This window comes from Aulonocara sp. 'chitande type north' Nkhata Bay, linkage group LG14 (genome assembly GCF_057382095.1).
Source record: "Aulonocara sp. 'chitande type north' Nkhata Bay isolate Kocher_YH1m ecotype deep benthic linkage group LG14, A_spYH_male_GT1.1, whole genome shotgun sequence".
Lineage (NCBI taxonomy): Eukaryota > Metazoa > Chordata > Actinopteri > Cichliformes > Cichlidae > Aulonocara > Aulonocara sp. 'chitande type north' Nkhata Bay.
Window position 1 is genome coordinate 21,989,232 of NC_141357.1, and position 27,209 is coordinate 22,016,440.

A 27,209-nucleotide genomic window follows, 5' to 3' on the forward strand; every position below is an offset into this window, starting at 1 on the left:
TCACTTTGGTGTTTTTTATTTTTCCTACTCCAGAATTTAGGGAAAAAAGAAAACATTTTTATTTTGGTTAAAAAAAAATTATTGGTAAACTACTTCAAAATGAATCTTAAAATAATGCTTTAAGCTTGCCTTTGGAGAAATTGTACGTTCAAAATGATCGACACTATGAAAATGACTAGGGCCAGCAACATAAAGTCCATAAATATACAAAAACATTAGCAGGTCCCGCTCTTTAACCTCCAGTGCAGAAGTCAAAGTTCAAGATATGTCACCTTGATGCCTAATTTTAGTCCAGAGTGTAACGAAGCAGTGTAACGAAGCAGATCTGTCATCTTCGGAACATAGTGCTGGATGTCTTCACTGGAGCCTCACTCACACTTTTTTAAGTCTGTCCTGAATGTGATCATAAAAGATGATCCCTGGAATGAAATAATGGCTGTAATTAGGTAGAGAGAGGCAGATGGACCTAAAGGGCCAAAATGGAAACTAAAAACTAGATTTTAACAAGAACTCGTTAGTAACTCATTCTGGATAGCAATCACCCACCACAGAAAAAGTCAGTCGGATAGAAGTTGTCTTAGAGCTTTGAGTGAGAAATTGACTTCCCTTTGTGGAAAGTCAAAACTTACTCAGAGTCTTTGTTCTTTTTCTGTGAAAAAGCTCAATGTGAGATGAAGAAAAAGAAGTTTAAAGTTTCAGCTCATGAACAGAAACTGTTCTTTGTTGTCACTGTGAAAGAAACAAATAGATGAGCAACAATTTCAACAGTTTAGTTTCATCATCTGAGCCATGGAAAAATATATTTATATGCAAGCCTTAAATTTAAATGGACTATTTTATTAATTTAAAATGTTTTTCTTCCTGCTCAGTTTAAAAATAAATTGTAATCTGTTCTAATACTGTTCAGCCAAGAGCTTCACACTTTTTCACACATCAAGTGCTTGCTGAATCCAAAGTGATGAAAATGTTGCACATTTCTAAAGGTCACCTTTTACAGATCGAGTTCAGTTTACAGACAAGTTGTGGAGAGAGGCAGAGACAGAGAGCACTCATGAAACTAACACTGAACTAAAGCACAATCAAGGACTCGGTTACTCACACACACACCACTGTACTCACTCACTGCAGAGCTTACTTCTTCTTCCCGCCTAATGACATATTTTCAGTTTTTTTCTTCTGTGCCTCATTGAACAAAAGACACACCTTTATGTTAGCATTTAGTTCTTTAGTGTGTGTATGAATGTAGGCTTACTGCAGGCATTTGTGTGTGTGTGTGTGTGTGTAACTGAGGCAACAGCCGTGTGAAACACATTGCATAACTGATAACTGGCAGTGATTGGTAATTCCCATGGAAAGCTTAAATGGCACTGTGGACGTCAACATGAATTTGTTTACCAGTTTTCATTTTTTTCGTGCGAGAGGAATATCTCATATTTTGATATTCCTACCAATTTCCCCAGCTCTAATTTGTTATGGCAACATTAGTTAATTTTAATTGCTTGACAAGTACATGCTCAACTGGTATTGTTCCCAGTCTTGCACGCTGCATCACGCTGCACTCACAATATGAAGTTTTGCTTATAAAAAAATGATATCAATACAAGACTCAGCAACTTCTCTGTTGATTTCCTCAACAGTCTACATGTAGATACTAATGCAAAGGCTAAATACTGCTGCAGACAATAGACAATATAGACAAAAATTATTTGATTTGACTTGCCTGTGAGGGCTGAAATGAAGAAATACACACACTGGCTACTTTGGTGGGTACACCTGTTCAACTGCTCATTACCACAAATATCTAATCTGCCAATCAGAGGGCTGTAACACAATACATTTAGGCATGTAGATGCAGTGAAAATTACATTCTGAAGTTTAAACCAACCATCACAATAAGTAACAACGGTGATTTATGTGAATTTGAATGTGTCACTGTTGTTGGTGTCAGACCAGCCTGAGTATCTGAGAAGTGTGTCATGAATATGCACATGAAAAAAAGAAATGTCATAAGATGTTATAAGAATTGTTTCCAGTACCTTGTTGAATGTAAGGCAGTTCTACAGGTAAAGGAGGCTCAACCTGGTACTAGCAGAGTATACCTAATAAAGTGGCCACTGAGTGTAGTATGGCATTGTTTTGTATGGTTTCAAAAATAATAAACCATATAAGGTTTTCTAAAGTATAAGGTGAGCTTTCAGGTAGGCAGGTGCAACGAGCTAACAGAGGCAAGCTAGCTGTGTCTGTATGCTAGCTGTAATAAATTTACTGAAAAGAAGAACATTTAATTACCTATCTAACTTTAAACTAGAAAGAAAATTAGATTACTTTCCCAAACCACAACTTTCATTGTCCCCACTGTTATAAACTGTTGATTCCATTCACTATCGTGATAAACACACAAAATAGCCACATTAGCTAGCTGCTACATTAATGTCAGGTCAGAGAAAGAGCTAGATAGATAAGAGTAGGGATAGAATAGGTTTTACCTCTGTCATAGCATCATCAATCTGCTTCAGTTCCTCATAGTGGTCACGAGAGTCTCTCAAAGGCTGAACCATTAGTTCTTCAATCTGAGGGAAAAGCTAGTGGAAAATACCACAGTATAAATTTAACATAATCTGTTTACAGTACTATGCAAAATAGCCAGCTGTTATTTCTTTATAATTTGCTTCCTAGGTGCCAAATTTTCTTGCGATTTTTGTAAGTGATCTTGAGCAATAGAAACTGGACAAGTGGAGGACAAAAGAAGTGACAGGCCTAACAAACTTCAGAAGATGAATAGTATCTGAATGCCAAGACCTAAGAGATATGTCTGGTTCCTCAACTGATTGATCTACGGTTGAATGAAACCTCATCATACTTTTGCACAGTACTGTACATCTGCACATAGTTGGAAAGACAGAGTTATACCTTCATGACAGTCTCAAACATTGGAATAAGGACAAACTTGATGAATCCAATTTGAGCTGTGGGTTTGGTAACTTTATCCCTGTCCATGAAGGGAGCGACGGGGAGACCCTCAGATTTCTCCCTGTCACTCTGGAAAACAAATTTGTCAAAGTATTGTTATTAAGTTCAGTGTATTCAGTCTTTGCTTTAATTTGGCATTATTAGATCACAGATTTACTGATGAACATCAGTGCTTTGGTTGGCGTCACCTGCATAAAGTACTCCTCAAGTAGACAGTCCACCCACGGTTCAGCAACCTCAGTTGGCCTCACCTCATTGGAAATATCACAGCACTTGATCAAAAGCATCTTCAGCTGAAAAAACAAACATACACTTGTAGAAACACATGCACAACACACACAAACTGAGAATAAAAGTAAAATGCTAACTTTTGTCTTTCAGCATTCACTGTATTTCTGTAACCAATTTCCCAATTACACTAACACAACCAGTTTCACTTCTGCAAAGTACAGCACAATCGATGAGTCTGTTTGTTCTGAGGTCACATCTGTTAAGCACAGTAAAAGAAACAGCCTATGTCAAGCAGAGTTGCAACATGACCTCCATGATGCACAGGCTACGTACGCATGTCACATGCTCTTCATTGGTGAAGTCAAAGTTGTCCACTTTTTGCTTAAAAGCCTCTAGTATCTCTCCGTGTCTAGCCATATCGGTGGCCAGAATGAGGGCGATAATTGCCTGGAAGCATAAGAGCAAAGTCAAAGTAAACTTGACATCTGCTTATACATGAAACATGAAAATACGTGGCAAGTTTGTAGGAATTGAAATGAAATGGGATGCTTGTCATAAATATATATTTGTACTAGTAATAGTTTTGAATGCCCGTCTAACCTTTCGGATCTGTTTGAATGCTTCGGGATCTACATTCGCAAAGATATTGCACTCGGGAAGAGAGAGGATCTGGAAAGCCACGGCACAGTGATGGTTCTCCAGCGGAGAGATGTCGTTGTAGCGTACTGCCAGCTCTGTGCGTGCATTGATTTGGTACCTGATAGATGGAAGACATTGTTGAATGGATGGACTCAAGATGGATGGATAGGATATTCTCATGAAGTTTCTCTGATAAGAGATATTCTCGCCTGCCTGAAATCCACAGCCCAAAACAAATACGATAAAAATGAATTGCCATGTTTACATAACCGAGTTCTCTCCATGCAGAACTAGTTTCACAGTCCATCAACAAGTGTTGTGCAGATGATGTCAAAATATACCGGGGGTCAACAGGTATGTGCAGCTCTATCAATCAACACCCCCTACAGAGAGAATAGCGAATCTTACGTGTTGTTGTAGCCCGGGTGGTCCAGGTCGTGACACACTGCAGCTGTCATTAAAATGCCCATATCTGTGAGCGTCAACTTCTCCTGGTCAGCAGTGTAAATGAAAGAGCTTGTTACAAAATGTAAATGATCATTATCATAAAAAGGATCTTTATTTTGCAAAAATGGCATAAATGCTGGAAAAGTCAGATAAATTATACACTTGAAATGCATGAGCGCGTATACACATCCACACCCGCAAACTACACCATACCTGCAGATTGCAGAGATGAATCATGCCATACATCATCTGACTAACACAGAAGCAGTGACGAAAGTTGTGGAAAGGGTTGTTACGGTAGTTCTCCTGAACTGCCAGCTGAAAGGCAGAAAATTATTCATTCATTGGGCTCACTGCAGAGTCTTGAATTAAAAGCATTTTATAGGTTGTGCCCTTTAAAAATTCTTTTTCAATCTGTGTCTGAACTCTCTGCATTATTTAGTATAACCCAGTATACCCCTGCTGTCCTTTATTACCAGCCAGCGTTTCAGGGTGATGGGGTTCATGTTAAATTCCTTCACCAGTCCCAAGTCATGGTACATGTACTCCAAACAGCTCAGCATCTACAGCAATAAGAAAAGAGAAAAGAAGTCAAACATCAGTCATTTGGATGACACAGTGAAAATGGTTGAAGGAAACTGACAAACCTCGTTGTGTTCCCAGTGCCATACATCGAACGTTGGCTTCTTCAGCGCCTCAATAGTCTCCTGAGAGAGCGTGTACTGCAACGGCCAAGCAAGTAAAGCCATCAGATCATCAAAGACCTATTATATCTTAAGAAGGGTGCTTTGTCCAACAGCAAAGAAAACATTTATCATAGATTAGACACCTTTGGGTAACTGGGGACATCTCGTCTTGGAGTGACCTTCTTCCCATCATCAGAGAAGTTGTACTTACATGGACAATTTACCCTGAGATAAGAAGGAAAACAATTTGAGACATATTCCCTTTTTTCTTTTACTAACTAACTTTTGATATAACTTTTGAAATTGTAGAGGCTTTATATCAGACTTCACCTGCCACCACCTCTTGAAGTCATTTCGTCTCGAAGCTTCTTCAGTTCATTTTTACACTTCTCAATCTCCACTACTTTCAAGCCCTCCACTGAAACAAGAAGAGTAATATTTTCTTAAGGAATGTGTTCCCTCTGGAATATTGCAGGTTATAGTCAATCCAAATGATGTTTCCTTTCAGATCCTCTCAGCTGTATCTTCCTTTAACACACAAAATCTTTGCTTGATTGTCTACTTGTTCCTTTGACTGTCAAGTACCTACATGATCAGGAGTTGAGCAACCAAACTTGGCACACGAGTACATCTTAGGCTCCTTAAGGTTCTTATCTATGTCGGATATTTTGATTTTATCAGGTTGCCTAGCAACCACCTAGGAACATGCTAAAATGATCTGCTAAAGCACAAACACCTATTGAAAGCATTATATGACATTTATTTCAGAACAATAATAATTACATCATAACAACTTGAATCATACATGATATAATGTCTTCATGTTGACTAGCAATTTTACCTTTAAGTACTTACAACACCTTATAAAAGCATTTTATCGTTTTAATTTCATAGCCAAAAGCATACATACAGCGATACTATAACATTAACGTATTACTAGTTGTATTAAATAGACCACTCACACTCTACCCTCTTTTCCAACATGGCTATCCTGTTGGTGACCTCAGTCTTTAACTCATTGATGCGAAAGGCTCTGTGAGGGAAAGGCAAATGACAATATGAGAATTTTATGGAGAATGTCAGGTGGTGCAATCGAACGAAAAAATAAAGAAAACAAGCCAACATCAGCTGACGACGCAGCCTATATATGCATCCTGTCGGCAAATCAGTATATAGAGCACATTGTTTAAGCTGCTTTAGTGTGCCTACAGTTTGCATATCTACAATCTGCTTTGCAACCAGCCTCCACCCTATTTCTTCCTCCTCATGCAATTTCTGACTATCAGTGTGATATCTGCTGTCACCGATGCCTGCTTTGTTATGCACCATGGATCTTGCTGCTGATTTGTGTGCATAATTACTGGAACTGACAATATTGTTTTGACTATATTGGTCCTGACTAAACTGTATTTTTCTTTTTACTAACTGACTGAACTTGCCTCTAAGGCCTGAGCATTTGTCAGTGAAATACCACGGTGTCAGATATGTGTGTTAGGTATGGGCAGTAATCTGATTAGTTTTTTCAAGTAACGGAGTTTGACTCCGTCAGTAATCATTAATTAGTAATTACTTTTTTCAAGTAACTTGACCAACACTGGTTAGGTACGTGTGAAAGAATAAAAGATGAAGACATTACCTGCTGAACTGCTCAGCGACTTGGGACAGCACGTTCTGAAACATGTCCTCCTTCTCTGCAAACATCAGTATAGTCTCAATAAGCAATTATGTTGTCATATTTGGGTATTGATTACTTTCTGTTACAGTGATTACTTTGAAAAACATGTGATGTTTCAATGTACATTACACCGAGCTGTTGAAACACTTTACCTCCGAGCTGAGGAGTAGACAGTGGAACAACTTTGTACAAAGAGCTGTGAGGAAATCAGATGTACAATTATTATTATTTCTTTTCCTCAAGGTTTTAAAGTCTTTTTCAATTTTAGAAACACTGCTTCATGCAAATTTGAGAAGCAACTGTTATCTGGTTATTATTGAAAGCTTCTTTGCAGCTAGTTAGATCTGATGATGATAATGATCGTGATTACTCTGCTACTTTCCCGAAAGTAATTATATCCCAATGTCTAACAATGCTTTGATCCCAATGCCTAACAATACTTTAACAATACTTTGGAGAGTTGGTAGGCATGGTTGGATCGATGGAGACCAAGGCACCCTCTTGATCCACCATCATAATGGCAGTGTTCCTGTCGCAAGATGAGGAAAAGAAAGAGAGTTAAAACATCTGCCCTTAACTTTTTATAATTTACATACTTAATTGTTTATTATCCTCCTGCTATAAAACAAGGAAACACAATTTTAAAATTTGCCAAAACCATGTTTAAATCTCAAAATGATGTAATCTATTAGGCAAGTAACAAGCCTATTCCATGTTTTTATATCCAAATTTGATCCATCACTCTAGACTGTTTTTTTCTGCTTTTTTGTAAACAATACATTTGAAAATTCATGGATAACAATAATCAAATTTTGCATTATGAATATAATTTAGATTAAAGAGTCTGGTATATATTGATGGCTTAAGCATTACAGAAATATAAAAATGAATTTGATAATGGTCACTTCTTACATTGGGTGAAGCTCTTGTAAGCTTGTTAAGCACTGTATATGTATAAAATCTTTTAAAAATTAAGCTTTATTTATTTATTTATTTATTTTTGTGTGTCAGTTGTGGAAATAAGTTTAACCTTGAACCTTTTGTAAGACACACATACTAATTGTATTAATATTTCTGTTATTTGCTGTTAAAAAGCACAATTGTGACATAATTTGACAGGCATGTTCCTGGGTCTTTGACCCAGTTTTTACATTTATTTTGGTCTTGTCTATTTAAGAGATTTTAATATTCTAGTTCTTCATTAGTCTTGAGTTTTGTTTTCTCTGGTGCATCTCAGTTTGTTATTTCTAGTTCGTGGTTCTTGTTTTGTTACATTAAGTTCCCTTTCAAGTCCAGTCTGTTGCCGGTCTCGTCTCCGTCTTGTCATCAGTGTCTCCTGCTGTAGTCTGTTTAGTCTCCGTGTTTTATTATCCTTTGTTTCGCTTTTTATGTTTCAGTGTCTGTCTGGTCTCTCTGTCTCCTAACTGGTTTCCTTATCCTTTCATGGTAACTTTTCAGTGGGCCAGTCCCTGTGTCAAGTTCATGTATCTCAGTCTAGGTCTCAGTGTGTGTTATTTCCTGTTTTATTTTGATAGTCTCCTGCCTCCTTTGTATTGTGTTCTGGTCTCATTAGTCTCTGATTAGTGTCAGCTGTGTTCCCGCCTGTGGCCTTTTCCCTCGTTGTCCTCTGTGTGTATATTTTGTCTGAGTATCCCTGTGTGTCTGTTTTCCCTGTGTTGAATTAAATGTGGATTATTTCCTGCTTAGCAACTTTCAGTGTGTTCTGAGAGAGCTCAGCAATAAAGCTGTTTTTGAATTCAACCTGTGTAACTTTAGTAAGACTAAACAACAAACCTGGGAATGTTAGATGATGAACACAGAAGTTCCTTGATGTCACATGGGCTGCAATGCTGGCTGAACACCACCTGTGATGTAAACACAGCTCCTGCTTTGGTTTATTTTTTCAGATACACATCTTATTCTCATATTCAGATATAGATCAAATAAATTAGTTGTCAGTTACAGTCATGTAAAATGAGTCTTCTCAAAAGCAAACATTAAAAAAAAGTGCTGCCATTTTTGTATCAGGTACACATTCACACAAACAGTTGAAGCTTGAGGCTTTAGAGTGTCTGTGTCATCACCTGGGAACATAAGGTAAGAGTCAATTATTTTTAATAGTTAAATAAGTCAAAAACACCAGGGAACAATAAAAAAAATAATTTGTTCATTAAAAAGGTGGATAAAGTTTGGTTTTATTGATCTCAAATTGCAGAAATAAATTTGCTAAGTTCATGAAACTTAAGCGTAAAATACAAGCACCAAGTTTATAAAATCTGCTTAGAGACTTGGTGGTCAAAAGTGTGTGCATCTATCCATGTAATCTCAAGTGAGCAGATGTAGCAGACAAACAACAGCCTCAGGCTGTGTGTTTGGGGCTTTTGAATAGACATGTCATTGCCAGAAGAACTCTACATCACCAGATCAGCAAATCTCAGTGTGTGTACTGAAAGCATTAGCCATGGCAGCTGCTGTTGTTATGATTAAGAATCTGAAGAAAATCTGTGCTTTTTTTCCCGTTTCTACATCGCCCTCCATTATTAACTCAATTCCTGCTTATTGAAATGTTAATGTAATTGAATAGATAGATAGATGTAAATCTATATTGTGTTCTGTGTACAACATCAAACATTAACGAAGGTTTGTGAGAGCTTCACAAACAGGTGTTTGGGTCTGTCATTAACACCTGTGAAGCAAACTGATGAGCACCACTCTCTAATTTTAGCTCCTCCTCAGCTGAAGTGTATCCACTGGGAATTTGCTTGTAGGAAAGCCTAGGAGGTGAATTATAAATGGAATCATTTAACTGCAATAGTTATCGATTGCTGTTTTAACAATTAAACCTATTATGAAATTCTAATTATTATCCTAAAATCGATAGAATAATAAAAAACTGAGTCACTGAAACGGGGTAAAGGTTTTGAGTTAAACCAATGAAAAATGGATCCGTAATATTGATAATGCAAATATTTAAAATTAGACTCACCTTCTGCACCTTTCCATCCACATCCAGGTAAATAGTTTTGGGGGCATAGGAGGAAGAGCTGGAACCCATATTGGCCTCCCTCTCCTCTCTTACACACCCACAGATATTCTGTGTTGGAGTCCTGACAAACCTGGGAACCACCAGGGTATTTCTGCAGAGCTTATAAAAGCATGATAGTTACCAAAAAACAAGTTTTACAGCAAAAAAAACAAAACAAACAAAAAAAATGGTCACAACAGAACAGTACTGATGCAAAATATCACTATGAAAAACATAAAATTGTGTATAAAACAAAAATGAACACACAGTCAAATAGTTTCTTAAATTATCTTCCAATAAAACAGAAACATTTAACATTAAAACAGTTGCAATAACTAAAAGCGTCATCACATCTTTTGAACTCACAGCGTTAGTGAAGCTTCCCGTGCGGAGGCTGGAAGTAATGACCCAGGTGCTGAGGATGCAGCTGACTCACATGCAGATGCACGCGCACACGCTCAGACACAATCGATGCACATGCAAAAGGGAAAGCTACGAGGAGGAGAGAGAGGCTGGGAGCGACGAAGCTGGTGAGGAAGGGTACATGTCAGGGAGCTGGAGGGGTATGGAGTAATATGAAGATAACTGGTACTTGTATTGGTTGCCATGGAACTTAAGTGGCGTGGAGCTTTTAGGGGCTTTTACCTGAACCTCTTATCTACAACGTCCAATCCCCTGAAAATTATAGGAAAACACAAACACAAAAGCATCATCAGATACTGAAGATAATTTATTTATGCCACTCCTGTCTGAAAAATTACATTACAGTTGCAATAACAACAGCGGTTGTTATTGGGCCAAAAGGCACACAGGGCTCAAACAACACTCTGATTAGGGACTCAGGGTTACGTGGAAAATCCTAGAAAAGTATATCTTATCAAGGGGACTAAATGTCCAACAAAGGAGGGGTGTATTTTCAAATGACCTTGTTCTTTGAGTCGGCCAGTGAGCTTGTTTGTGCTGTGTGAGCGTGTGTGTTCCTCCTCTCAGTCGGCTCATCTTCTTTATTTTTAATGGCAGGTCCTGCAGAGGTTTTGGTCAGATGAGTTCAGAAGGGCACTTGGGAAGATTTCAAGGCACATTTATTTTTCTTAGCAACACTAAAATACTACAAAACAATGATTTCATACATTTTTGTTACACATTTAGGCCATGTAAAAGATTGACTGACCAGGCTTGATGCATTTCATGTAGTGCATTTCTGATTTAAGTTTTGATGTTGTTGTAGTTTGTTTATCTATACTGCATAAGTAGATTTTCACTGCAAATGCTCCAAGGTGAAAAACCTCAGAAAGAGAAGCAGATATAGCCCTGAAGGACAAAGTAGTTAAAATCAAAACGGCTCTGTTGTAAAGAAGAACAGATGCATTAATTATCAAACATGTTAAACATGCATTTTAATCCAGCAGTATCAAAAGTATTACTGAGGCCCAAAGAGCTGCAGGATATATTCTAGGGCTTATGAGTGGAGGAATGACACATAAATAAATAAATAAATAAAGCTCTGTCGCATCTTTTAAATTCTTGTCTTATCTTTTCTGATCTCTTTTTGTATACTTTTAGATAACAGGGACTCTTTGGGTCACAGAAACTCTGCAATGTTAAAGGGGAAAGTGGTTCACAGAAGCCAAAACAGATTGTATGGATTTATTTTCTAAATTTGCTGGGAAACGCTCTCTTAATCTTTAGCAAAATATTTCATGAGCCTCTCCAAAATAAATCTAGTTAAGAATGTGCACCACTGTTGTGTGGACTTGGACTGAAGTAAGCCAAGCCATTATGTTTGCTTCATTTGTCATAAAATAATCTTCATCTGGGCATAAAACTGCTTGTTAGTCAATTGTCCGATTACTTTTGAGCATCTGAAAATGGGGGACTGTGTATAATGGCTTTAAATCCATTCATCCATCCATCCATCCATCCATCCATCCAGGGTCATGGGGGGGCTGAAGCCCAGCAGCCATAGTATGAGAGGCAATGTACACCCTGGACAGGTCGCCAGGCTGTCACATGTCTGACTTTAAATCCTAAACAGTGAATGCAAGAAAATGAAATAAAATCAAATGGTGTTAAACCCCTTAAATTTAAACTGAAAGTGAGCACTTCAGTCCCACCGTGCTTATTATTTAAAATCCACCGTGGTCCCGTACAGACACAAAACTATAAAAACTGTCTTTATCCAAGAAATTATGGATCAAACTGTGTAAATGAAAATTTTATAAAATGCTATGAGACCTGTAACTGCTGATTTTCAGTCCAGTTCTTCTGTAATTTGGCAAACTCAACCTTTTCAACCTTCCTCACTTAAGAATGTCAATGTAAAATCGATTCTTTGCTTCTTTTTTTGTCCCTTGAGTTAGATGTCTTTTTTAGATTTAAAGGTGTCTTGAATCATTCATAGGTCCGTGTTAACTGACTAAAAAAAAAACAATGTCCAACCTTTGAAAGACCTTCTGAATTTTGCACAGTTGTGTATATTGAAGCCAAAGTCAGTACTTCACTAGATCTTTGCCTATTCAGAAAAAAAGCTGGATAAGAACTTTCCAATAGTAAAATGTCACCTTCCTCCACAGGGAATTTCACACTGACTGCTTGGTGTGAAGAAAGGTGCTAAAAAAAAAGAGGCTCCGTCAGGCAGCAGGAGGTGGTCGTTCAATAAACTGGGAAAACTTCACACATCCTCTCTATTCAGTTACTGCAGATACAAACACACACATGCTTTCTGCACACAGACGGGTTGCTGTTCCCCAGAGGTTAATTACTGCTCTGACTTCTAAGCTCTTCTGTAACCACTGGAGAACAGGTGGAAGATGATGGGACAGACTGTGCTACTAATAATCAATATGTGATATCAAAGTACACAGCTGAATAAAAACGGCCTGTTCTCACTACCAAAGGATATTTCATTTTCCACTTACTGTAACACACATGTGATTATGCACATGTATTCTTCTCGCTGCGTAATCCCATGATGCATGTGTATTCATGAGCCTGCCTGCTAAGTGATAAATGGTGTTTCAAACAGAACAAAGACCACGAAGCCCAGATCAAAACAGGCGGCCCCTGATTCGCTTATGCAACCGTAATACTCACACCTTCAGTGAGGGAAGGTACAGTTCAAAAGCAATCAGTAAAATCATGCAGATTTTCATGACAAAAGATGTCCAGCTGGACCTCTGAAGGGAACACATTATCTTGATAATAGTGATAAACCGGGATACTTTGTTTGCATGTGTTTGTAGACACTTTCACAAACTCACATCCGCTTATTCTGTGTGTGCGAGTCTCATCACCAGGATCAAAAATTCATTTTCTCCTTTCAGACCTTTTACCTTTATAAGTAAATCTTGCAAAGTGCATCTAACTAAAAGCATCATCACATCTGTTGAACTCACAGCGTTGGTGAAGCTTCCCGTGGCTATTCTGTACATGTATGTTGCATGCCTGTCTGTAATGCAGCCTTCACCTATTCAAAGTGAGAGTCAAAGGGTAAATATGATACAAATGGTTCAAGGAAAATATGATTTATGTTACATAAATTAAAAGTTCCTTTTTGAAATAGCTCATTTTAAAGTCAGTTAGCTCATATTATTCATACCTGAAGCAGATATAGTTATGGGTTAAACAAAGGCCGCTGTCACTGTACCACCTGCACTTGCCAATATTAGGCAAAACAAAGGGGCAAAATAGTCTTCATGAGTTTGTCAAACAAACAAACAAACAAAAAACCCACAAAGATTAAAAAAAAGCAAACTATCATGAAAAACAGATCATATAAAATACAGTTAGATGTAAATCTGTACTATTTAAATTGTTTCCTGCCAGAGTGCATAAAACTCAAGTATTCAAGGAAATGTTTGAGTGACACCTAATGGAGCAGACAAGTATTGCACTTAATATTCAGAACGGTACATCGAGTTCAGCTACCTTACAAAGACAAAGAGGAAGGTGTGTCTTTATTTCTTCTGTGCCGTGTGTAGCCAGCATAACAATAAAGTGTTTATGTAGATATCAGGCAAGACATAAAAGAAGAGTGAACATCTGTAGCAGTTATGATTTTGATAGAAATAAAAGGATCGCTTAATGACAAACTACAAATTATTTAAATAATTTTTATTACCTTAGTTACACAGTGACCTAATGTGGCATAAGGATACAGGGTGTGCTTTGAACTGACTAAAGAAAAATAACAACAAACAAAAACTGTACAGTCACATCTTAAACTTCCCAATAATAACTCAACAAGGAGCAAAATATATATCAGACCCAGAAACTCTTTAATGTCTCAGCATCATATACATTATATACTACATGCTGGTGGACAGGATATAACTTTTCCTGTGAGAGGATATATTTTGAAAGGACCAGAGAAACACTGTGCATAGCCACAGAGAAATAGATGATAAATAATGGAAGACAGAAAGTTAGCTGAAAGTGAACTCATCTATTACCCTAGTGCATCAGATCCATTATTCTCATGGCCGAACACAACCAACAAACTATACATGTACATCACATAACATGAGTAGCTGTCAGTGCTGTGGTGGGGTGTGAGTCTGATCGCTGGTGTCTGCACATTCCACCTCCACAGGCAGGTGGCCGGTTGGGATGCCTACAGGAGGACGGACCTTTCTCACAGGACTGAAACTGCGTGGAGATGAGCCCGGGGAGTGAGCAGGGGAGCGGACAGGGCGTAGGGAGGAACCTGGAAGGGGTTGTGGAAGTGGTTGTGCGAGTGGAGAGGAGCTGCGAGGGTATCTGCGTGGGGTGGACCAGATTGGTCGATCAGTTCTGTGGGAGGAAGGAGGCGGGACTGAAGCGTAGGTAGCGGGGAGACTCGTTTCTGATTGGCTCATAGCATTGCCAGAGCATTCTTCCAGTCGCTCCAGGCTCTCCTGAAATAAGATGATGACACATGTGTGACAGCTGTGGGCTTTCATCGGTGATTCTCATGTAATCAAGACATAGTTTGTAGCAGAACATCAGCTGGACTATGTTCATAGTCGTGACTGTACGAGGTTGTAATTATTATTAACCAACTGACAGTTTAGTAGCAGAGCTGCTGGAAAGGTTTTTCCCCAGATGAAAGAAGGACTTACATCTTCATTGAGAACGTAAAGAGGCATAGGACTCCTTCGACCAAGTGTAGATGGTTTGGGTACAACATCAACTGTAAAAGATGTATGAGTATTATTATGCAGTCCCAGTTTTTTTTTAGCTTTAACTTCGTAATATGCAATGTTAATCCTGACTGTTACAATTTAAATATTAGCCTACAGTGTGATGCAAACATCATGAAAGTGCTGTACACAATTAATAGACTGCGAACTATAACTGCTGCTCACCATCATGGCCATTTTCACTTTGCTCCACATACACGGGAGCTCTTTGGGGGACAGGTCTGTGCTTCTTCCTAAAGCAAAATAAATCAACAAAACAAAACAAGAAAACAATCAACTGATTTAAAAGACGCCTTTATATATACTGCAGATCACAGTTTTGTACTATTTTCCCACCAAATGTCTAGAGACTGTGGAGCTGCTTGAGATTCTAGCCACATGTTCAAGTGCACTATCAAAGCCAATGAGAGAAAGAGGGGGGGGGGGAAGAAAGAAGGAGAGGAAGAAACAGAGCAGCAGGGGAAAGAAAAAAGACTGGGAGGGGGGGAACAAAAAGAAAAGGTCTCACTTGGAAGGTTTCCAGCAGGCACACACTGTCACCAGGGTGATCAGGAGGAATATGCCCCCAGTGGACAGGATGATGTATAGCGAGCTCCGTCCTAAACCAAGGTGATACAGAGGCAGAGAAGAAAGCCAGAAAGAAAATAAGAGGAAAGAAGGAAAGAGCTTAAAACACACATGCACACACTTAAATCCTTGTGCACTTGTAAAACTATACAAAGAGTAGTAATATAATCTAAAAATGCTACATTAGTTCCTGATCTTCCCCCAGTGAACATAAAACATTTCTAACACGTCACAAATCTGTAAACATCTGTAAATTACAAGTAACACTATAAGGCATGCTCCACTTTCACTCGTCATGCAGCTCTGAGCCTGTTTGTAGCTATCGATCCATCCTCCACCGAAGGTCGCCAACGTGTTTTTCTACAGGTGGCTTATACAGGACCCTCCATCTGCCTTTAGGGGTAAGGTCTGAAGCAAAAACCTGCATTTTCCTCGACTCTCTAACACCAGCCAGAGAGCACATATTCAGCACCTTTACACAACTTTGATACAGATACTTCTTCCCACATGGAGTGAGAACACCTGATGCAGGTGTTCTCAAAGAAAGAAGCGGTTCACACTCCTCACACCAACTATCAAAAGCTGGGGTGACTGAAAGTCTTGGAAATATGTACTCATAATTCCACTGGTCAGCTAGAGCACGGTTTTCAGCAAACACTCTCAGCGGCACAGGTAAGGGACTCCCTGACTTCTTCCAGAATCCTTTTTAAGATTCTAACGGACTTGATGTTGGTAACGTTGCACATCCTTTCCAATGCATCCATAAAGCAGCTTCTGAGCAGTTTGCAATCTGAATGCAGCAGTCTTGGCCAGTCTTGTGTCAAAGGGGGTCCTTGTCCTTCCTTTGACACAGAAAGAGTAAAGAGGTGCCTTTAGCCAGTGCCGCCTAGAACAGAAGAAATTCACAATAAGATGCTGGACATCTTCAGTGAGCCCAGCAGGTGAGGCCATCACGAAGCCTGTGCCACAAGGATGAGGCAACCAGATTGTTGGCAACCAGAGCTCTTTCTGTGTCGGACAGCCGGAGTAGCAGTCATTTCCATTTAGACAACCTTTCTCCTGCACCCCGTTCCAGTTCTGTTTCTGAAAATGTTCATTACCTATAAATGCTTTAATAAGAATAAAGATGTAAACTTTATTGATCTCTGCATTAAACCCATTCACTCAGTGAAGCAGTGGGCAGCCACCAATCCAGCGCCCGGGGAGCAGTGTACAGGGACGGTGCCTTGCTCAGGGGTACCTCAGGTAGCCATTTAGTGGATTCGAACCACCGACCTTCCAAGCATGGGGGGGACCACTCTACCTACCGAGTTATCCCTGCCCCACCATTCCTATTACATTCCTTCCCAAGCATAAATTTCCTGGCAGGGTTGGAATGTCAACTGTACACCATTTACCCACCAATAAAGTAAAACCATTTACTCTAGCTTTCACAATCCCCACATTTAGGTCATATGTCTTGCAGACATTAAATATATCTCTCATAATAAATACATTTTCTAACATAGATCTGGCTGGGACACAATATGACTTATCTTCCGGAACTTAAAAGTCTGTTAGATAACACCTTTGAAATTTGTTTTATATTCGATGCATAAAAGAGTCAGTGTTCTCCACAAAACAGCAACGGTAGTCTCTACTGAATCTGCTGGATTCATTGTGACTTGCTGACCTCTCCAAGTGAAAAAGAATGTTGTTGGTACATCCATGTCCTTAAGCTTGGTAAAGCGAGCTTGAATTAGAGCCCCTTTAGTGCTCTCCTGAAGAAAATAACTTAATTCCATCTTTTTATGATACAATAAATCCTGCTGACTATTCTGACTGACTGATTGGAAACACTGTTCTTCCTGTTGCTGTTTCTGAATTACCCTCCTAATGTTATCAGTAGATCTATAAGTGTATCGCTGACAGATATCTTTGATTTGAGCTCTCCCTTCCTCCCACCGTGTAATTAGAGATTGAAACCCATTTTTCTTTGATCTCCAGAGATCATGATGATAACACCTTGAATTTCTGCTTTTACTTGTAAAATTCTACCATTAATATGTTCTGTACTTGCCAAAAAGCTGTATGTCCAAAGTGGGCCAAAAATAAAATACCGACCCCTTCGCAGAAATTTGTTCCATAGTTAAAAATACATTGCTGTGCCCAGCAGAAACTCCACTCCACTCTATTTCCATAAAATTATCACTGTGGGTTTCTTGTAGAAAAAATAAATCTAGCATCTTTTGTCTTCAAGTTCTGTAATCAAAGCTCTATTCTGTGCATCCCTCCCCCAAATTTATATTTAAAGAGGTCACCTTTAAATTTAGCAATTGAGAAAAGGAAGAAAAGCAGACACGAAAAAACTGAAAATAAGAAACATTAGTGAAGTCTAACTATCTTGAAATTATTCTAAAGGCGTTTAAGTTTGGAGTCCCTACACCCTAAACTCACAGTTTTGAATCTGAGGCACTTAAGCTCCTGTGCCAGTGCTTCATTAGATAGAGGGGGTGGAACTTCTGACGATGTAATCCAGGTGGATGGTATAGCAATCATGAGCTCATGATTTATTGAAATGAGTGAGTTGATTAACCAACTCAGGTTGCTTAACAAAAACAACTCCCTTATTTATACAGGAAGCGTATGCAATATTTCCATGCCCCACTTCGTCTCAAACTGCCAACAGCAACTGCTCCACTGTGATGCTGGGCTGTGGCACCGCTCTCACTCTCTCAAAAAGCGACAGCGTCCAAAGAGAAGTCACAACTAAAAAAGCCACAAAATGAAAACAATTGTTTACGAATATAACCACAAAAAAGAATATGAATATGGCAAAAAGTGTAGATTGAGTGTGCTGGCATGAATAGTTGCATTGAAGTAGCTCATTACGGTTATCCCTTTCAAACTCTGTACTATGAAACTATGCAAGCAGAGGAAACAGAGTCGTTTGAAAGCCTAAAGCTGTCTCCTCGTGCAGAACATCACAGTACAGCAATAATGAAGTCAGGATTACTGAGGTCCACTGAAGCACAGCGTCCTCCCACCTGCCTGTGTTTTTTCCTTCTCCCTCCTCATAAATAACCGTCCATTCATTGGATTAGACTGCCTCTCCCTCTCTTGCTCCCTCTCAGCCTGACATGCGGCTCTTCACTGGCGCCCAGTAACAGGCACTCTGAGCCAACTCTGTTACAATCACAGCCTGGATTTGCACTTGTTGTAAACAACATTGTTTGAGAGGCCAGCATGTTTGTGTATGGGTCAGCATGAGATGATAATTGCTCCTGCTAGCTCCTACAGATGGAGGGTTTGTGAATAATGAGAAGAAATTTACTGTGCATAGTTACCTTAACATATAAAGCTATCATTCAAATTAATTTAAAGGATTTTTAAAGATTATGCTGCCCTGCAGTAAGTAGAATTTACACTGATTCCAGTTTAACCAGCTACAACATAAATGCAGTTTACAGGCTATTTGTTTTACAGGCTACATTTACGTTTACAGGCTTTTTCACTGTTAGTCCAATTCTCTGACCTGGCCTGAATGTTATTTTCTTCTTCTTTTTCTTTTAAGCCACTTAACACTGATCTCTGAATCAATCGATCAATCAATCAACCACAGTTGTATATACACATAACAGACGACATAGCAAGGAACCAATTTTAAAGTGCATCTTTAGGTATTTAGGTACTAACTTTAGGTTACTAGCCGGTCACAAAAACACATCATTTGTTCCTATATTTTTTGCCAAATTTATGAAAATACCAAAGATTACGCAGTCCGACTGCCATTAAATAAAATTTTTGCACCAATAAGGTAATTCCTAGAGCTATGAGCTGAACAAACAAACAATCTACAGCAGATGAACAGTATCTGAAAGTCACATCTTTAAGAATTTAAAAAACATCCAGAAAAGTCCTGACACAGGACCTAACAGATGCATCTAACCCTTCAGCTGATCCATCTACTGTTCACTGAAGTCTCATCAGAAATGAGTCGCAGGGAAAGGGTGGCTGTCATGAAGCCAAATTTCACATCTTTGGCTCAGTATCTACAGAAGGAGTCAGCAGAGAGGTACAACTGTGAGTTTCTAGAGTAATCTTATTGAGGTTATTATTGTTATTGTGGGATCATCTTGACAGGGAACTCAACAGAAGGTCGCCAACATTCAAGAGCTTTGAATGTCCACGAAGAAGCCTGGAGAACTATTCCTGAAGACTAATTAAAGAAATGACAAGATACCAAATTTTGACTGCCAAGCTTTTTCAAGATTAAAACATTCAAGATTCAAAGATTTTTATTAATAATTTTTGACATGTACACAACATACAGGAGAATCAAAATACTGTCTCTCTCTCTCAATTTACTGTAGAGAAGATTTAAGAAAGATGAAGGACGCTCTAGGGAACAGAGAAATTTAAACCTATGTGTAGTGCAGTAGTGCGTGATATAAATAAAATAAATATATCCGCTTGTGACTAGGACAGCACTGCAAATGATCAACAACAGCCTGTATGACGGTGGTGCAGATGGTTGCAGTAGAATTAGAAATGTACTGTTTTTGCCTTATATTCTGCACTTTTGTGTTTGGACATATTTTAAGAAATCGTTGATTTCTCCTTCTATTAGCAAAATATAGAGAAATGGTACTTTTGCACATTACTGCATGTACCGGTATATACTTGTGTCTTAATGCAAAATCTTTACACTGCCATACTGCTGCATAGATAATACTTCTTAATGCTTCTTCCAGCTCTGTTCAACTATTATTAAATGTTATCACCCATACCCCCCACCCCCCTCTCTTTTATGTAAACACGTGTCTTTTGAGTTCCTACCAGCGTAACTTGCCACCTACTGTAGACAGTGAGCCTGACAGGACTGCTCTTCGTGTTGCTGATGGGGTTCTCCACTGTGCAGGCGTAAATGTCATCGTCTGACATCAGAACCCGTGAGATGGTCAGCACCTTTTGGTCATGCGAAAGCAGCAGACGCGAGTCATTCGTCAGCACTTTGCCTCCCTTCAGCCAACTGTAGACAGGCTTTGTGCCATTATCGTGGGAACAGTGGAGGTTGAAGTGCTCGCTGTACTCCAGGACAGAAGACGCCATCATCTGGATGTAAGGCTTGGATATAGGAACTGGGAAGAAGGACAGGGCAGAAGATACAGAGGTGAATGAGATTGAAATGACGTTCTCTGGACAGGAAATTTCATTTTCAACCTGTATTAAATTTTATAGGTCCTAACTCATCTTCCAGTGCTCTGCTCTTGTTGCTCAGATGTTTTGAAACACGAGTAAACTTGGCTATAGAAACGAGAGTAACTCTGCTTACCGTCCACTGTGAGCTGAATGTAGCGCTCTCCAGTGAAGGTGTCATCTGTGATGGAGATTTCCACTTCGTACACCCCTTCATCCGACAGCTGCAGGTTGTGAAGCAGCAGCGAGCCATTCTCAAACACCAGGATGCGGTTGCGATACTCGGGCCTCAGGTTTCCAATGATGTCCGTCCCTATGGACTGCACGACAGTGATCGGTTTCACTTTGTCCTTCTTTAGCTGCCACTTAACAACAGGCTTGTCTGTGCTGCTGCTCGAGTAGCTGACTGACAAAAGGGCTTCTTTGCCCACCGTTCCTCTCACCACCTGGGTTTGGCTTGTGACATTCACTCCTGACACCTCACCTGTTATAAAAAAAAAAAAAAGGGGGGGAAAGACACAATGGTGAGGTCTTAAACTGATGAGCAAATATAGAGGTGTGTAAAGACAGTGTGAGGCAATGATGCTCTGCCAGTGATTGGAAATACATGTGGAAATTATGCAAAACAAGCTAACAAATGAAAAAAAAAATGCACTAAATGATACTACTAGGCAAACGCAAATAGTCACATGCAATACACAGTTACAGTGCAACACGGGTATTTTACTCAAATGTTTTCCTTTGATTCATTTTGAATCTTTATCTTTATCCCTGTTCAGTTCATTTATATTGCTAGAAATACATGATGAAAAAAATGACAAACCAAAAAGGTGTAGGCTGAAGCCACAGCTTTTATATAAATTATGATGCAAGGAATTATTTCCGACAAAAGAAGAACAAGAAAGAAAATTTAGACCATTCATCACAAATGTAGCTACAGATGAATGCTTCCTCTTCCTCTCTAGAGCAGGGATGTGAAACTTATTCTCCACTGTGGGCCACATACACCATCACTTTATTCTCAAGTCAGCTGGACCAGCAAAACTCCTCATTCCGTCAGTGTAAAGAAGATTTAACTACACATTTAATCCATAAAATATTTTAATATAATAAAAACAAGTGCAGTTTAACCAGCACAGCTCTTTTTCCACATTATGTAGAAATGCTTTTGTAGTAAAAGAAAGATATCTGTCACATTTGAGGCTTGAAGTAAGTCATAAATGTTCAAAATGACAGAAACAGTAATGGCAGCTCATTGCCCAGAGCCCCAGACTACCCTGGAAGTATAAAACAGAAAGATTTTGTTAAGTCATATAAAAGATTTCTGCTTTTTCCTTTTTTTCATATTGTAAAAAATCCTGTGTAAAAATGTTTTTGCACACTATGTTACGTATTTACCTTGGAAAAGCTCTTTATCAGTACCTAAAGCTGTAAAACCTATTAAATTACAGGGAGTGCCATGTAGCAATGTCCACTTTGCCAGAAATCAAACCAAGAACTCACAGCTGTTGGCATTTGCGCCTATGTGGTATACTCCAAAGCTGCTCTCCTACTGGATCACCCTGATATTTTATACATATGTATTTGAGTTAAAATTTTACCTGCAAATGCAAATCTGCCAAATATTGTAAAACCTGCAGTTCTTAAAGTGAAGTAGTTTAAAGTGTCTAAGAGCATCTATTTGTACTGGAAACTTTTGTGATCACTGCAGTCGTGTTACGCCGCTAGAATACAAGAGGAGATTGTAAGGATTTAAATGCATTTGACCTAAATGTGCAGAGGCCGCCTTGAAATAGAGATAGCAAGTGCTTTTCTCTCGAGTGTCGAAACCCTTTTTGCTCTTTTATGTGAAAAAGAATCGCTTTTACATGACCGATGACTTAAATGTGGGCAATAAATCCTTTAATAACATTTCTGACATGTTTTTTTTTAACTTTCACTTTTTTCTTCTCTCTCTTAACGATCAAAAGGTTGGCACATTTTAGTTTTACTGAATACACACATGCTGGTTTTACTTCAGTGTTCATGTCTTGATTACTACCCTGTTTCTGTGAACCCCACCCTCCTTCTCAAGAATTCCTCATAATCTCCTGGAGTGAACAAGTAATACACTAATTTTGATTTGTGCACCCCAGCTATCCTCCACCCCCACAGGGACATTGGAATAAGGAAATATAGCGTGAGCCACATTTCAGCTTTTTTAAGAAACCCTGTCTTGGAAACCAAACATAGCAAAGCCATTATGTCCACAGTGGAGTTCCTGTAAATCAGCTGTAGCTGGACACATGCAGGTCTGAACAGTGGCTTCGGGCCCATGAGGGGCATCCTACTGTTCTGGCTCAGTGATGGAGAGATCAACCTATGAGAGCGACAGAGAAGAGAGAGGGGAAAAGAGGGAGAGAGAGAGAGCGACCATTCTTGCAGAAAGGCAGTTAGCAAGGCATCGCCTCATTGCCGTGGTAACCATTTGGTCTGCCTGACAGGGGTTGCCAAGGCAATAAGACAAAGGGCATGATTGTTGAGACTAGTTTCCTCCCTTGAAAAGAGTGAGGGAGGGTTAGAGAGAGAAATTCTTTGTCAGTGGTGAAGTTGGAGATGGACACAGGATTCAGTGATTCCACCAAACTCGCCTGCTTTGGGTAAACTGGTACAGCTGAGAAATCAATCCAAACCTTTTAAAACCAAACTCACCGTACTGTAAACTTTTGACACTTGGTCATCATTTCCTCATCTGAAACTACCCACACACTCAGGAGAAGGCCCTGCCCAGTTCAACAGCTCTCCACAAAACTCTTTATCATCACACTTAACCTAGACATCCCCTCCTCGCACGCCTTCAATGGCCTCTCCATGCTCCTTTGAGCTTTAAATGGGAGCCCAATAACGAGCACCACCCTAGAACAAATCCATTGTGCTGCCAACCTCACAAAGTGCAAGGACAAAAATAAAAGCATCAGCGTCTAAATTAACTGGGATTAACTTTGCTTCAAAAAGAGTCGGTGTGAAAGACTTGGTTTTAAAGGCTATCAAATAATATAAATCTGAAATAAAGATGTGAACTAAATGATAATTATTGTGAATTGGCACACTCAGGCTGTTATTTGCATTCATTTTACTATTTACATTCCTTCAGCAAAGCAGCCTGCAGATCATTACCCTCTTTTTTCTGTTAATAGTCAAACAAAGACTTGGACTTACCTGAAAGGACAAAGACGAGGAGGCCAAGGAGCTTCAGCAGAGGAGGAATGTCAGCGAAACTGCCGTCTCTAGAGGAGGGTTTCCTCTCCACCTTCATCTTGTGTCCTGGGCAGAGTCTTTCTCCCACTTAGTGAGCATGGTTTATCCACCCTGGGCACGTCTCTGCCGCTCAACACTATCCACCGCCTGCCTGCCTGCAACACTGGCCTCTGCCTGGTCACACTGAGCCCCACTCTCCACACAGCACCCCACTCACTGCCAACAACAGCCAACTGTGTGTATGTGTGTGTTTGCATGTGTGTGTTCATGACACATAGTTTAGACGAGCTCCCCTCTTCCCTTTCAAAAAGTAGTTAACAGAAACTCTGCTTTTAGTAGATCGTCTGCTATTTTCTAAAAGTTTTTATATTCTTTTAACTACACAAAAAGCAATTCAATGTCGAGTTCAGCTACTTTGGAAAGAAATTCACGCTGGAAAGGACTACTTAATTCAGCCAGAAGCATTTCTGAGCTTTAAGTAGGTTCCTTAGAGCTTCTGGAATCTACTTAAAGCTCGGAAATGTCTGAGTTTGAAAAACAACTCATTTCCCCCCCTCTTTGGCCTATTTTTGTGGCATTGTTCAAACTCCTCTCTGGACTGGAGCCTCACAGTAAACACACAATTTGCTGCTTGACCACCAAACCAATCACACGGAGCCTTTTAGGTATTTTGCTTCTGGTTTTTACGCACTACTGTGTCAGGTGCACGATGCTATGTACAAGACATTCATAGTAATAGCAGCAAACGAAGAGCAAGTATAGAGAGGTTTTGTACCTGCTTTGTCCTCTAGGTGGAGTCAAAACTGCACCAGAGTAGCAAAGTGACATATGAGAAGAAGTCAGGAGCCGGAGGCAAAGCTTAGAGAGAAGATAACTAAATTATTGGAAGTGATGCTAAACTTTTCATAAATCCAAATGCATGTGAAAATCAAAATGGGAATCTTACATGTGAGGTAAAAAGTACATGTGACAATGCAACAAAAGTCAAAATTCAATAGTTCTGTTGCTTTAGATCCTTCCTCTGACTGCCAGTTTCCATGGAGCTCTAATATCAGTTGGGAAGTTTGGCAGTCACTTTTTATTACAGCAGACACGCTGCCATGTGTGAAATCCCCGTATGTTTGATCAGTCTGTTTTCTGTTTTTTTTTCTTTATTTGTTTGTGTGCACTGATGAGTCAGTTGCATTATAAATCATCTCTCCCACCTTCTAAAAGTCTTTTGTCAGGAGTTTTTTTTGGAGCATTTTGTTTGACAACAAAGGGATGTTTTATGCAGAGGAGGAAGCCTGCGTTGATAGGAAGAAGAAAAAAACAACAACAAAACCTTCCAGGACTGTGGGAACAGCTGCTGTTGACTACCACTCTCACAGGGCTGGTACTCCTGTGTAGTGAGCCATCAAAGTCGAACCTCTCCCCTCCACCTCTGCCCTCTCTAAAAGAAACACCTCCCATTTCCTCTCATCTTCTTACAGGCTCTAAATCAAGGGGGACAATTTCCAGTCAGCTGAGCGAAGAGGGGACTAGAAACAGACCGAGCCTGTGTGTCTCAGTTAGTTTGGCTGAATGTGTCATAACAGAAGCTATTGTCACTTTTAGACCCCATTAAGACTGATGTCATCCCCACACATGCAGATGCAACACAGTGCATACATGATACAAATGATACTCATATCTTTTGAAATCTGGGATTCTTGCATTTAACAACATCTCCTATTAGCTGATATTTGTGCAGATGTAGAAATAAAGCTCATATTTTCTGCACACTGCCCACTTGTGTATCCTACTCAGAAAACATGGTCTCTCCTAAGATGGCGAGGGCAGTCATAACCACTGGAAAGAGGATAATTACGCCCCCTGCTGTTTGTCCTGGCTTATTCTTCTCTAATTATCACCCAGGAGACCAGAAATCTTTGCACACTGACAGACTGAGGAAGAAAATGAACTAACCAAGCAAATCTTTCTCGTGATTTACTCTTAAAATGGTCCGGGTCAGCTTTAGTTAAGTGCAAGCTGCGAAGAGAAGAAAATATTATTCTTTAGTGTGTTTAAATCTGGCTCTCACATGATGATGTATTAATATCCTCACATGATTTTCCAGCTCATGTCTCTCTCTTTTTTTTTTTTTGTAAAACTGTCTTTTCCATCACCTTCAGAATTCAATCTACAGCACGAAGTGGGTGTTGTGCTATGTTTGGAGGTGTGCAGGATATTGATTGTTCACCCACAGTCATTAAAGAGACAGGAGAACGTGGCCATGGCACCTCTGGGACTGAGTAGGAGAAAAGAAAGAACAGGTCCATATAAAAGCCGTAGAGGATGTTCATGAGATTTGCGGCTGAGAGGAGGAAAGTCAGCTTGAGAAGGAAGTGTTTGCGCTCTGCCTTTGCGAAAAACCGCCGCAAGCAAAGGCGCTGGCTGTTCCACCTCTGCAGCTGGCGACGTGCGAGCGACAATAAGTGACTTTAACGGGATCTGCGTGATGAAGTACGGCTCGTGTTTTTCCTGTTTGAGAATGCGTGTGTGCCGTTTGAGTTTGTGCAGTTCGCTGTGTGGCTCAGATGTGTGTGGGTGTTCTGAGTGGGTGCACCGGGAGACTGAAGATGCTCTATCCTGTTTCTCATAAAGTGAACAAGACTGCCTCGGCAGATGAAGCAAAATTGTGTTATTCTTTTGTGATTTTGGCATGTAATGTAAAACGGATATACACAGAGAGTGTTTATGACAAGGCAACTGCTGGTGGATTTACATGATCTGAACATCTAAAAAAACATTTTTAGTACAAAAGAGTTTTGTGTTAATCATTCATTAGAGTTGTTGTTAGAACACTATTTCAGCTTCACTGAAACTGCTTTTAATTGCCAGCCTTGCTTATGTTCCACAGAAAAATGAGCTGCTTTGGCTCCTGTAATGTTTACAAAAAACACCAAAAATATCAAGGATTTAATTCACGGACAAAGACTGAGGTGACAGACACTTTAAAGCAGACATCTCACTGAATATTTAAGGTGGATTTATTAGTGTAATGCCACGTCTCTACACCGAAGTTCAGCAAGGTACTATTCAGTTTTTTTGTGTTTTTTTTTTTTTAAGCATGAAGCCTCTGCATACAGGGACAAAGGATTTCTACACACCCGATTTAACAGAAGTCAAACAAGTAAATCCCACCAACACAACAACAGAGCATACTGAACCAGTGTGTTATTATTTAAAGCTGTACCAAATGCATCTGGAGAAACAAATAAAGAGGAGTGTAAATTACTGCATGCGTACTGTTCTGGAAGATCAGATTTATAGAAAATGCTTGGAAATGTGGAAAGAACGATTTCACTAACCATGTGACCAAAAGGATAAACAAATAGAACATACATAGCTAC

At 39.5% G+C, this 27,209-nt stretch overlaps 2 protein-coding genes across 3 annotated transcripts; both read right to left on the reverse strand.

Annotated features, from left to right (window-relative positions):
- Positions 1-10,132, reverse strand: pde9ac (phosphodiesterase 9ac). Of its 2 annotated transcripts, XM_086261531.1 has the most exons (19): positions 10,040-10,113; positions 9,635-9,793; positions 8,443-8,513; positions 7,100-7,177; positions 6,801-6,844; positions 6,610-6,664; positions 5,936-6,006; positions 5,304-5,391; positions 5,117-5,198; positions 4,935-5,009; positions 4,764-4,850; positions 4,501-4,605; positions 4,249-4,331; positions 3,802-3,958; positions 3,535-3,648; positions 3,159-3,263; positions 2,911-3,039; positions 2,487-2,582; positions 1-419 (listed from the first exon to the last, which is right to left on the reverse strand). In XM_086261531.1, exons 2-19 carry the CDS (start codon positions 9,701-9,703, stop codon positions 369-371), a joined length of 1,560 nt encoding a protein of 519 aa, XP_086117657.1. In that variant the 5' UTR covers positions 9,704-9,793; positions 10,040-10,113; the 3' UTR covers positions 1-368. The 2 variants fall into 2 exon arrangements, with proteins under 2 accessions (XP_086117657.1, XP_086117658.1); XM_086261532.1 differs by having other exon boundaries at positions 9,635-10,132.
- A 3,637-nt stretch (positions 10,133-13,769) lies between these two features.
- hepacama (hepatic and glial cell adhesion molecule a) lies at positions 13,770-24,522 on the reverse strand. Its single transcript, XM_086261543.1, has 7 exons — positions 23,797-24,522; positions 20,735-21,082; positions 20,259-20,540; positions 15,362-15,452; positions 15,019-15,086; positions 14,773-14,843; positions 13,770-14,568 (listed from the first exon to the last, which is right to left on the reverse strand). The coding sequence occupies exons 1-7, from the start codon at positions 23,891-23,893 to the stop codon at positions 14,206-14,208; spliced, it is 1,320 nt and encodes a 439-aa protein (XP_086117669.1). The 5' UTR covers positions 23,894-24,522; the 3' UTR covers positions 13,770-14,205.
- Between the last annotated feature and the right edge of the window lie 2,687 nt (positions 24,523-27,209).

Excerpts from the sequence above, each read along its gene's own strand:
- pde9ac (XM_086261532.1), bottom strand. The coding sequence starts at position 9,703 with ATGGGTTCCAGCTCTTCCTCCTATGCCCCCAAAACTATTTACCTGGAT. Across the intron at positions 5,010-5,116 it reads ATGTCCCCAGTTACCCAAAG|TACACGCTCTCTCAGGAGAC; the intron begins GTGTCTAATCTA and ends TGGCCGTTGCAG. Across the intron at positions 3,959-4,248 it reads CACCCGGGCTACAACAACAC|GTACCAAATCAATGCACGCA; the intron begins GTAAGATTCGCT and ends TCCATCTATCAG.
- hepacama (XM_086261543.1), bottom strand. The coding sequence starts at position 23,893 with ATGAAGGTGGAGAGGAAACCCTCCTCTAGAGACGGCAGTTTCGCTGAC. Across the intron at positions 15,453-20,258 it reads TGTCAGGCTCACTGTCTACA|GACGGAGCTCGCTATACATC; the intron begins GTAGGTGGCAAG and ends ACCTTGGTTTAG. Across the intron at positions 14,844-15,018 it reads AAGTGAAAATGGCCATGATG|TTGATGTTGTACCCAAACCA; the intron begins GTGAGCAGCAGT and ends CATCTTTTACAG.